This window comes from Dothidotthia symphoricarpi (assembly GCF_010015815.1).
Source record: "Dothidotthia symphoricarpi CBS 119687 unplaced genomic scaffold P153scaffold_14, whole genome shotgun sequence".
Taxonomy (NCBI): domain Eukaryota; kingdom Fungi; phylum Ascomycota; class Dothideomycetes; order Pleosporales; family Dothidotthiaceae; genus Dothidotthia; species Dothidotthia symphoricarpi.
The window spans coordinates 507,923-519,728 of NW_022985021.1; the positions used below are offsets into that span (position 1 = coordinate 507,923).

An 11,806-nucleotide genomic window follows, 5' to 3' on the forward strand; every position below is an offset into this window, starting at 1 on the left:
TATGGTCCCTGCGCGTTCTATGAAAGACCAAAAGTCAACAGGCGTTTGTTGATCCTCGCCCCTGTTCTGGCGAACGACGCAAGGAGGCTTGAGAGAGGGGCATCAGCACGGTTGCCATGATTACCGGTACAACGTTAGCCTAGGAAAAGCGGGTCAACAACATATGGATCAAACAACATCAACGCGATACGTCGTCCACGTACCCCGCGTCCACTTTACTAACAACAGTTTTTTGTCCGCTCGCTCATCATGGAGGAGCAAACGGCGACGCTTCTCGCGGCGCTAAAGAAGCCTTCGACCAACGTCGACCAGCGCCTGCAGCTGTTCAACAACCTCAAGTCCGGCATCAAGCACAATCGCGTCCCCGAGAGCTGCCAGGCGGATATTTTCGAGTGCATCCGCATCGCCATTACTGCTGCGACTTCGGCTGCGCTGGTTACGACGGGCTTCTCGACGCTCAGCCACTTCATCAAGCGCCTGCAGCTGCAAAAGGAGACGCAGATTATCACCTCACAGGCCTCGACGCTATGCGCCATCCTTAGCGACCGCCTGGGCGATGCGCGCGAGGGCCATCGCAGCGCCGCGTCGCAGATACTCGCCGAGCTGCACTATCTGAGCCATGCGGAGGTCGACGAGGTCATCCACAACGCCATCGCCGGGAGCAATGCGCGCGCCAAGGAGACGTCGATGACGTGGATTGTCAAGGTGCGTTGAAGCGCGTCGTTCATGGAGAGTCATCTGAAGCTAATGCGCGTGTGACGGCAGATGAACAAGCATGAGAGCGTTCCCTTCAAGACATACGTGCCGTTCCTCGTGGCGAACCTCGAAGACGCCGACGCAGTAGTGCGCGAGACGGCCAAAAAGGCCGTGGTGGAACTGTTCCGGTACGCCATCACGCGAAACAGACGCAGATGTGTTCCAGGCTAACACGAGACAGGAGCGCGCCCGAACACGCAAAGGCAAACCTCAAGAAGCAGCTCGCCACCCACAACGTGCGCAAGACCATCGCAGCCTACATCACTTCCCACCTCGACGACGACGCCATGTCCAAAGACGCCGAACTAGCACCACCACCGCCGCCAGAGCGCCCTATTACTACCAAGAAGGCAGTGCCGCGACACACGGAGCCTAGCTTTACAGAGGCTGAGCTGCCCCCGCCAGTCGAGACCGTATCCATGGACCCTATACACCTATACACGCAGCGCGAGATGGAGGACATGTTCCGGGACATGGGGCCTGCATTCGAGGGGAGAGAGAGCGAGGGGAACTGGCTCGCCCGAGACAAGAACGCCACGAAGCTGCGGCGCATATTGAAGGGCAACGCGCCGACCGAGTTCCACAGCGCGTTCATCGCCGGCATCAAGGGGCTGCTGGACGGAATCTTGAAAGTGGCCAACACCCTACGAACCACAATGTCCACGAACGGATGCCAGTTGGTCCAGGAGCTCGCAAAGACACTCGGTCCCGCCATCGACCCCTGGGTGGAGATCCTGCTCCAGTCTTTCGTCAAGATGTGCGCGGCCACCAAGAACATCGCAGCCCAGAACGGAAATATCACAGTGGACGCCATCATCTCAAACGCTTCTTACAACAGCCGCCTGCTACAGCATGTCGCCTTCGCCGCGCAGGACAAGAACGTGCAGCCACGGTCACATTCTGCTACCTGGATCAAGACGTTGATTCGAAAGCACAAGGGCCAAATCGACCACTCGGGGGGGCTGGAAACACTCGACAAGATCATCAAGAAAGGCGTCACTGATGCTAACCCGAAAGTGCGTGAGGCATATCGAAGCACGTACTGGACGTTTGCGCTGGTATGGCCACAAAGAGCTGAAATGTAAGTTGCCAACGGCATATACACAGAAATTGGATGCTGACTTAATTACTAGCATGTTCGAAACGTTTGAGAAGCGAGAAAAGACTGCCCTGGAGAAGGATCCCAACAACCCAGATACTTCACTTGCCTCGTCCCAGAGCAGCGCGGCCACATTCTCGAAATCCGTCGGCGCTGGAGCTGCACGAACCGCGCTGAAAGAGAAGATTGCAGAACAACGGAGGGCCAAGTTGGCAGCTAGCAGCAAGGGTGTTCCTGAACGGCCCATGTCTGCTGCTGCGACTTACTCACCTCCAAAGTCGGTACTAGCCAAGTCTTTAGGTGCGAGGACTACTTCGACGACATCCATAGCATCTGCAGGCACTGCACGGCCGCCTTCCGCCATGTCAGGAGAGTCGACCAAGTCAGCACTGAAAAGCTCCACGGGTACTGGTTCGCTGATGAGCGGAACTGTACGTCGACCCATGCGCCGACCCGAGCTTGTCAGACCGGCGACGGCCGATCCATATGCGGCTCGACGTGCCGGTAAGGATGTTCCGTCGATGACACCAGAGAAGACGCCAGCTGTAGTCGCAACAAAGAAACCTGCTGTGCCGAAGAGCATCGCTCGACCGCGGTCCCAAACTCAAAATAGTCCAAATGTCAGCCCTGTCCGGAGTAAATCCCGTATTGCAACCCACCGCAAGACTCCTAGTATGAGCTCCCAACGGGATAGCCCAGCTACGAGCCCTGCGAAAGATTCAGACATGGCAGAGAGGAAACGATTTTCTCGATCACAAAGCCACCATGATGCGGGTACCATCCCTTTCAAGCATAGGAATGGGATGGAGAAGGGTGCCGTTGGTGATAATGATGTAATCGACACTGGAGATGAGGATAACTTTACAATGGTCATTCCAAATCTGGCACGCCCCCCAGCCCAGCCGATGCACCATACCCCACCCAAGACGTTTTCTGGACGCATACCAATACCAAGCCCACGGACGTCACTGCTCAAACGGCCCAAATCTATCGGCGATCTCAACCCCATCATTCTTCGAGGAACTCAGAGTCCGCGAATCAGGTCGCCAGATCGACCGAGTACGCGGGGTACCGACGCCCAGGAAGAAGTTCAGGTTTATGAAGATCCTTTTGTGGGCGACGAGCCAGCATCTGCTGGACACCAAGCTAACAAGCCGGTGCTGGAGGAGCTCCCCATCAACGAAAAGAGCAACGAGCGACGGCGCAGTTCGGACCTAGCAGATCATGTCATGATGGACGATGCAGGTGAAGAACGTCCTCGAGGCCACCACAAAACCACAAGCACAGGCAACGTGACGCGTGCCGAGAACACCGACACCAACAACGCCGAAGCACTCAAGAACAAACAGCTGCTCGTAAGCGGCATCAAGAAGATCGAAGCCCGCACAGTAGAAGCCCACATGTTCCGCCGCATGCAAGACGTAGTAAAATCGCACCCAGACATCTGGATCCCCAACGACGAAAACTTCACCCGCCTCCTCACCTCCTCGCTCGCGTACCTCGAAGCGCCCGTCGAAAACCTACAAACCTCGCCCCTGAAAGCAGTCAACCTAAAAGTCCAAGCCCTAGCCACAATCCGCGCCCTCCTCTCCATGTACCGCAGGGAAACAGCAAAATACTCCTCACAAGTCCTCACCTCGCTGCTGCACACAAAAGCCCAGTACGAGAATACATCGCACATCGCCATCGACCTCGAGACCACGGCCGCGGAGATCGTGAAATACGGACACACGCTAGACTGCCTCGACGCTGTCCTCGCTCTTGTAGAACACACGCCCACTTCCCCACCGATGTCCTCCTCATCCCTGAACTCGAAATCTTCCGTCACGCTTATACCCACGCCGAGTGCGACCCGCACAACGACAATGGCCCTCGCCTCCCTCGCTGCTCTCGTTAACGTCACGCGTCAGAAAAATCTGCCCCTCCCTGCTGAGCAGACGGCGCGCCTGGGTAGGCTGGCTGTTCGCTGCATGGACGACGCTGATGCGGATGTGAGGAAGGCGGATGTCGAGTTCTGCATCGCGCTGCATGAGCGGATTTCTAAGGGGTTGGGCGAGAAGGGTGGGGCTGAGGGTGGTGGTGGGTTTTGGAGAGCGGTGGCGGGCGCGAGGGAACAGCATTTAAATCTTCTTACGTATTATTTGGCGAAGAGGGGGGTTGCTTGAGGGGTTGAGAGGGGGTGGGGTTTTGGGCTTGAGAGGGGTTTGCGGCTTTGTGGATGAAGTTGTGGGTGTGGGGGTTTTGGGATTGGGAATTGGGATTTCTTGTCTTGTCATCTTCTCTTTGGCGTTTCGGTTTCCGTCTCGGTTTCTAGTCCAGGTTCAGGTTCCAGGTTTCACACCACCCTTTTCTTGGTGTGTGGACAGGCGTTTTCTTATCGGAAGAAGTGGAATCGGGTCATACCCAACTTGGCTGGTGTAGTGGGGTGCAGTGTGGTGCCTGTCTATCCATCCATTTATCTAGCTTTTGTACTTCTTTCTTTCTTTCTTTTCTTCTTACTTCTTCTTTCTAAAAATTTGCGGGATTGGGTTTGGGAATTTGTTAGTCGTTGTTTAATGCTCTATTTACCTTTTTATGCTTTTATGGTTTTGTGTTTGGTGTGGTGTCGTGTCGTGATGGCTACTGTGGATCTTTCAATCCTATTCCACACCACACATATACACACACGCGCGTGAGGATATAATACCTACAATAACAAGACTATGTGTACCAGCAAGTTTGTGCATTGAACCAACCTAGCCCCTAGAAGAGATTGACGTTATATTCAGTCTGGCACATGCAACAACACACAGGGGAAGTAAGTAGGTAGACAAGTGGTAAACCGCCAGACAGCCATACAGACAGACAGACATTCCATACTACAGAACGAAAGGAATAAAACGGACAGTTTGTGCAAGAAAGGAATGAAAAAAAAAAACAGGAAGCTTGCTTGCTTGCTTAGTTAGTCAGTCAACCAGTCAATCAGTCAATCCTTCCGCAGCACTTGATACGAAAGTGGAAGTACGCACTAACTCTGCTGATTTCCGTAGAAAGGAGAAAAACATATTCATACCATCTGCCTGTCTGTCTGTCTACTCATCATACACGCACCTGACCAACAACCAATCCACGACATGATATGTACGCCGGCACAAAAAGGAAAAGACAAATACATCAACCTTACCACCCTAGCCAGCAACTCCCAACCTCACACACTCAAACAATCCCCATTTAAATCTCCAACCTCCCAAACCCCTCCCCCCCCTCACCAACAGGCTCAACCCCCGCATCCACACTCCCGCGCTTAACCCCCACGCTATCCTCTCCCTTCCCCACGCCAAAAACCCGCATAGCCTCAACCAGCGCCTGGACAGCATCCTCATTGCTAATCGCGCCCGGCAGACCCTGGCCACCCAAATTGCCCGAGATCTTCTTCGTCGCATCTTCGAGCGCGCGAACCCGGCGCTGGAAGTTCAGACGGTCCATGAACAGCTGCTGGCGCCTGCGCTGCAGATCGCGACGTTCAGCGGCGAGAAGTTTCTCAAAGTCATTGAAGTGAGCGAGTTTGAGCTGGAGTTTTTGGAGTTGTAGGTTGACTGAGCCGGAGACGAGGCGCGTGATGTGGCGTTCTTCGTGGGAGGCGAGGGCGGAGGAGCGGGCTGCTGAGAGGGCGAAGGGGAGGGTGACGAGAGGGTTGCTGTCTGAGGAGGAGGTGGTGGCTACGGTTGTGTCTTGGGTGGTGTCGACGTCCATGGCATCGGCGCCTTCGGGCTTGACGGTTGAGGTTTCCTTTTCTTTGCCTTTTTCGGACGGGGCCGTGGGCGCTTTGTTGATCTTGTCTTGTAGGATGCGCTTCATTTCGTTGACGCTGCGGCCTGAGGCTACGGCGGCTTCGGTGACGTTTGCGGGGGCGAGACCGGCGAGGAAGCTCACTACGCTTAGGATGGGGTTGTCGGCGTGGTGGATGGGGACGCGGCCTTCGCTGAGGTACTCTAGATCGCGGAGGAATTTTGTCGACGGTGCGGCAGAGTCGCTCTGTGGCAGATCCGCTTCGATATACTTGTCCTCGATTTCGAGTTGCAGGAACTTCATCACACACTGCTCGCGAGTCTTTGTTTGGACGTGATCAGCGACGCGGTTCCAGTCGTCGTCAAATTCCTCCAACCCCTCGAGCAGCAGAAGAGTCTCCTCCTCAGTCCACTTCTCTTCAGTTTCGGGTACTGCCGAGTATTCTGGATTCGAGATCTTTGCGAAATCTGCTGATGAGGTTCCGGAGGGGAAGTTGCCTTCTACGAAACACCTAGGGCAGAGATCGCGCTTCAGACCGCCTGCACTCTTTAGTTGTCCAGGTTGCTCGGATGGTTTCGTCTCATGGAAGTGTACGCGAGTGCACTCGACGCCACAGCTGAAGCAGTTGATCACTTTGAGTGGTTCTTTCGCAGCAGCCTCGAGCTCCTTGACGTCTGCTGAGCCGCCTTCGCCGTTGATGGTGCGGTCCTTTGGCTCGGTAGACGCTTCCTTGCCGTTTGCCTCGTAGATGTTTCGTCCGGCGAGGGACTTGGTCTCTGTCTTGGCGGTGGGCTGCTGGCTTGCAGCGCGGTCTGTGGCTGCGTGCTGCTTTCCATCTGTGACTTTTGAGCCTGGGCCAGGCTGGAAGGGCTGCAGTCCGCGGGGGGTGTCTACGGTGACTCTGAAGTGGCCGGTGAAGGGAGGGCCGATGTTGGACGGGCGCTCTTGAGGGTCGACCTTGGTGTTTGGTTAGCAACATGTTGCATGAGGTGGATCGAGCCATGTACCTGGTAGTTGATCAGACCCCACTGCTCGAGGAAGGCGTGCACGCGCATGATGGCGCACACGTCTCCGGCCAAGTTCCTGCGGCAGGCTGTGACGGTGAGATACTCGGAGGGGTTCAGGCGGTACGTGTTGATCATGAAGTCGCGGTAGTCGCGGTAGACGGCAGGCGTCTTGCTGCGGTTGCGGCCGTTGAAGAACTCGGGCAGGGCCTTGCGCTCGCGGTAGTCGATGTAGCGCATGTCGAACCACGTCGCGTAGCTGGGGATGATGGTCGCGTACGTCTGTGTGACAAAATGTGAGCGGGCAGCAGCTTGCAGATCGGCTTTTGCTTGTGCCTCTGGGTCCGCGACGTCAGCGCCATCAGCATCTTTCTCTTTCTTGGTGTCGTCGAGACCGCCCATCTCCTCGTCTTCCTGGCCGTCTGCATCCTCTGCGTCTGGGCGTGGGCCGTCGGGCGCATCGAGTGGGTTGTCGGATAGCGGGGCGGGCGGAGCTTCTGACGCCTCGCGCGAGGAGTCCTTGGCCTCTGTGTCTTCGAGCATGCTGGTGTCTGGGTGCGAGGTGAGCATACCTTCATTGGTTGTCCTGGATTCCATGCATTCACGCCATCGACATGTTCGCAAGCAGTTCCAGAATAAAGCGCATCAAAACATACCTTGGTCTAGCGCATTGAATTGCGGGAGAGAAAGGTCCTGGGCAGACGCGCCTGCTGTCGCGTCGTCGGACATGGCTTCCCCTTTGCGACAACAAGGAAGGTGCAGGACAGACAGGGGGCGAACAGTGTATGCGCAGGTTAAGGGAATGCGCTCGGCAGGAGGAAAGTGGTGGTGGCAGGGAATGAGCGTGGGGCTGTTTGGAGATGCGAGGGCGGTGGTCGCGTCTCGACGTCGCGCTGCTCTCCAGCGCCCAGCAAAAGGTACTGAACGCATCCTGACTAAGCCGCGATCTGCACGTGATGGCTGCCAACTCTGGCTAGCGTGGATATCGAGTCGAACCGCGCCAAACCGAGGCAATGGTCTCCGCCGCTTGAAGATTGGCACTGCTTTATTGTCCGTCGTGGGCGTGTCACTACAATCTAAAAGTTGCAAAATCCTTCATCCCAATACCGACTGCAACTCGGATATAACGTCACCTGGAAATCGCATAATCTCGCCCACCATGTTCTCCGTCGCGCGCAAGTCGGTCCTCCACACAGCGCGGTCACAGCTCCGGGCCACCGCGTCACCACAATATTCCTCCCTTACACGACTCCTCTCTACCCTCGCCCTCCTCGAACAGAAAGACGGAAAGCTACAGCCAACATCACTATGCGCCATCACAGCAGGGACCAAGCTGGGCGGCTCCATAACAGCCTTTGTTGCCGGAAGTGGGGTCAAGTCGGTCGCCGACGAGGTTGCAAAGGTCAAGGGCATTGAGAAGATCGTATACGTCGACAACGCCGCCTACGATAAGGTCAGCTAGTCAAAAACGTGATTGCATGGCCGACGACTGATTGGCGTTGTAGGGTCTCCCCGAGAACTTTGCGCCACTGCTGGTGGAGAACATCAAGAAAGGCGGCTACACACATATTCTCGCAGGGCAGTCAGCCTTTACGAAGAACCTGTTGCCCCGCGTCGCAGCACTTCTCGACTCTCAGATGATCTCTGACATCACTGGCATTGAGAGTGAAGACAGTGCGTGGAAACTACACCCTTCACTTCCTCACGACTAACAGCTGTCCAGCATTCGTCCGTCCAATCTACGCCGGCAACGCAATCCTCACCGTCCAATCCAGCGACAGCACAAAATTCATCTCCGTCCGCGGCACCGCATTCCCCGCACCCGAGACTGACGGTGGATCAGCTACCATTGAAGAGGGCGTTGATCCCAAAGCAGAAGCCAAGTCTGAATGGGTCTCCGAAGACCTCGCCAAGTCCGACCGTCCCGACCTCGGCTCAGCGGAGAAAGTTGTATCTGGCGGGCGCGGCCTGAAATCCAAGGAGGAATTCGACAAGGTCATGACGCCTCTCGCGGACGCCCTCGGTGCAGCCATTGGCGCATCGCGAGCGGCTGTCGACAGTGGGTTTGCCGACAACAGTCTGCAGGTTGGACAGACAGGGAAAAACGTTGCGCCGCAATTGTACCTATGTGCTGGTATTTCTGGCGCAATTCAGCATCTGGCTGGAATGAAGGACAGCAAGGTCATCGCCGCCATCAACAAGGACCCCGATGCGCCCATCTTCCAGGTCGCAGATGTTGGTCTGGTTGGTGATTTGTTTGATAAGGTACCCGAGCTGACAGAGAAGCTCAAGGCGCAGTAAATGGCGAGATATTTGTGTTTTGTAATACCATCGACTGAACATCGTCTTGGAAATCAGACGTCTGACAGAACGTGACCAGCAACGCGAACTTGCGTTCGCTCTGGAGCTAGGTCGTATCGGGTGATAATCGGCATGCAGAAAGCTTAACCGCTAACAAGCATTCCCCACGTTCACGTCGCAATCCACTGCGCCTCCCGATGTCATCTCCCCCACTCGCCACGCTTTATCTATACAACACAACTTGATGCCCGTGATGTTCGATCTTTTCTGCCTCCCTTCTCATACTCTATATCCTTTATCTAGCGGTGCCGATTCCTAGCATCAACGACCTCATGTGAAGATATCTCCGCGGATGACACTGTTTGCGCATCGCAATCGGAAGTCTGGTGTACTGGGAGCTAGCTCTCTGGCTGCGTAGAAGAATTTGTGCTCTGTCTGGGGTACTGCTGTACATATATTCCCACATCCCCATTACCCAGGATGGAGCTGCAGCAAGACACAATAATGGAGGAGCCATTTGGTCTGAAAGACACAGAGCCTAAAAGAGAAAGGGAGAAGAAGAAAAAACAACGGCATGGCTGGAGACGTCGCAGAAGAGGCGAGGATGAGGAGATAGACTGGTGGTTTGCCAGTACCGGGATCCCGTAAGCTCTTTACATCCACCATTGCTCTGCACATGACTAGAATGAGATGCAACGAAACTTAACAAACAAGACTAATTTCACATCCTACAGCTTGCTTGCAGCAACCCTCGGCCCGCTAGCAAACGTAACCTCCATCGCGGCCCTCGTAACCAGCTGGCGCCAAACCAACTACCTAAACAACGTCTTCGTCCCCGACTTCAACGGCATCCCCTACGCCGACCCGCACTGGTGCTACTGGCTCAACGCCGCCTCCCTCATCTGCGGCTTCCTCGGCAACATCTTCCTGCTGCTAAACTTCACGCAACGAATCCGCTACCTCATCGCCCTCCCAGCCACCATCCTCTTCTGGTTCTGCTCATCCGGCCTGCTCATCGCGAGTACAGCTTGCATGGAGGTCTTCGCCCCGCCGCACCGCCCGTACGAGACGTACACGCAGGGCTTTTGGTATGCGGTGGCGTCGGCGACGTTTTATACCGTCTGTGCGTTGCTGCTGATGGGGAATATGCTGGGGTATTATCTGGGGAGGTATCCTGATACGTTTGCGTTGAGTGATAGCCAGAGGACGCTTATCCTGCAGACGATGGGGTTCTTTATCTGGTTGGGGGGTGGGGCTGCTGTGTATACGAGGATTGAGAAGAGGGATGGGGTAAGGTGGAGTTTTGCTGATGCGGTGAGTGCATGTCGTGTGTGGTATGGTAATGTCTGTTCTTGTCACGCATATGTACAGACATTACCCGACCCGACCAGACCAAAACCCATACAGTGCATGATCGAGGCTAACACCCCATAGCTCTACTTCTGCGACGTAACCATTCTAACCGTCGGCTTCGGCGACCTCGCGCCCACCACAAACATAGGCCGCGGAATCGTCTTCCCCTACTCCGTCGGCGGCATCCTGACGCTCGCCCTCGTCGTCTCAGCCCTATACCGCTTCATGCGCGACATCGGCGAGGAGAAAATCGTCCAGAAGCGCGTCAACCGCGAGCGCATGAGAGCACTCCAACGCACCACCCCACCACCCCCATCCGACCTGCGCCACCGCGAGCACAAAGCCCACCACCTGATCCAGCGCCGCGCACCCGTTGGTCAACCGCGTATCAGCGCGCCGTCCTCGCTACGCCCCTTCCGCACAGCAATCCCCCGCATGCCGAAGAAGCCCAACCACCAAGCCAGAATGCAGCTCCTCACCGAAGAAAAAGCGCGTTTCGAAGCCATGCGCGCCATCCAACTCTCCACCAAAAAATACAAAAAATGGCTCTCCCTCCTCTGGTCACTATCCCTCTTCCTCCTCCTATGGTGCATCGGCGCGCTCGTCTTCTGGCAGACGGAAAAACACACACAAAACATGACGTACTTCCAAGCCCTATATTTCTGCTACATCAGCCTACTAACCATCGGCTACGGCGACTTGTCCCCCCAGTCCAACGCCGGCCGCTGCTTCTTCGTCGTGTGGAGCCTCATTGCTGTGCCGAGTATGACGATTTTGGTCTCGGATTTGGGGGATACGGTGGTTGCGGTGTTTAAGGCGCGGGTGGATGGCGTGGCGGATTTTACGGTGCTGCCCAGGGAGGGCGTGTGGAGGGGGTTTTTGGATGCGCATCCCGCGCTGCTGGGGAGGCTGCGGGAGAGGGCGGGGAGGAGGCGCGTGGAGAGGGGGTTTGAGGCTGGGGAGGGGGAGGCGGGGGTGGAGTTGGGTCGCGCTGGGGGTTTTAACGACGTTGAAGCCCCCGCAGAAGCAGAGGAAGTGGATGTGGAAACAACCCCCCACACACATACACACGCCTCCCTCTCCCGCCACCTCGCCCACACAATTAAATCCGTTTCCCTCGACTTGCGCCTCCCGCGCCCGAAACGGTATGCGTATGAGGAGTGGGTCGAGTTTACGCGGTTGATTCGGTTTACGACGCCCCAGATTGACCCCGACGAAAGACGGGGAGGAGGCGGAGGCAGAGACAGAGGCGGAGACGGAGGTGAAGACGGAGGTGAAGACGGAGGCGGAGGCAGAGGTGGAGGGGGGACAGGAGGGGAAGGAGGAGGGGGAGGAGCAGAAGAACAAGGCCTCGTGGAGTGGGATTGGATCGGAGCGGATAGCCCGATGACGTCTGGGCTGAGCGAGAGCGAGTGGGTGCTTGAACGGCTGTGTGAGAGTTTGATTCGACTGCAGATGCGGAGGGAGGAGGGAGTGGGGGGGTGAGAGGTTCTGCTGTGTGGATCGGATCGGATGGTGGGATGGT

At 56.2% G+C, this 11,806-nt stretch overlaps 4 protein-coding genes across 4 annotated transcripts; 3 read left to right on the forward strand and 1 right to left on the reverse strand.

Annotated features, from left to right (window-relative positions):
- Positions 1-198: 198 nt before the first annotated feature.
- Positions 199-4,020, forward strand: P153DRAFT_398242 (protein STU1; the record flags this gene model as incomplete). The annotated part of the gene is made up of 4 exons (XM_033671626.1): positions 199-705; positions 766-884; positions 938-1,837; positions 1,890-4,020. The coding sequence occupies exons 1-4, from the start codon at positions 250-252 to the stop codon at positions 4,018-4,020; spliced, it is 3,606 nt and encodes a 1,201-aa protein (XP_033522034.1). The 5' UTR covers positions 199-249.
- Positions 4,021-5,065: 1,045 nt separating this feature from the next.
- P153DRAFT_294898 (SWIRM-domain-containing protein) lies at positions 5,066-7,197 on the reverse strand (the record flags this gene model as incomplete). The annotated part of the gene is made up of 2 exons (XM_033663988.1): positions 5,066-6,580; positions 6,631-7,197. 2 exons carry the CDS (start codon positions 7,195-7,197, stop codon positions 5,066-5,068), a joined length of 2,082 nt encoding a protein of 693 aa, XP_033522035.1.
- A 450-nt stretch (positions 7,198-7,647) lies between these two features.
- P153DRAFT_368225 (electron transfer flavo protein-like protein subunit alpha) lies at positions 7,648-9,080 on the forward strand. Its single transcript, XM_033668463.1, has 3 exons — positions 7,648-8,080; positions 8,133-8,301; positions 8,351-9,080. The coding sequence occupies exons 1-3, from the start codon at positions 7,787-7,789 to the stop codon at positions 8,926-8,928; spliced, it is 1,041 nt and encodes a 346-aa protein (XP_033522036.1). The 5' UTR covers positions 7,648-7,786; the 3' UTR covers positions 8,929-9,080.
- Positions 9,081-9,123: 43 nt separating this feature from the next.
- Positions 9,124-11,766, forward strand: P153DRAFT_343897 (voltage-gated potassium channel; the record flags this gene model as incomplete). The annotated part of the gene is made up of 4 exons (XM_033666027.1): positions 9,124-9,572; positions 9,663-10,242; positions 10,363-11,578; positions 11,618-11,766. The coding sequence occupies exons 1-4, from the start codon at positions 9,409-9,411 to the stop codon at positions 11,764-11,766; spliced, it is 2,109 nt and encodes a 702-aa protein (XP_033522037.1). The 5' UTR covers positions 9,124-9,408.
- Positions 11,767-11,806: the final 40 nt, after the last annotated feature.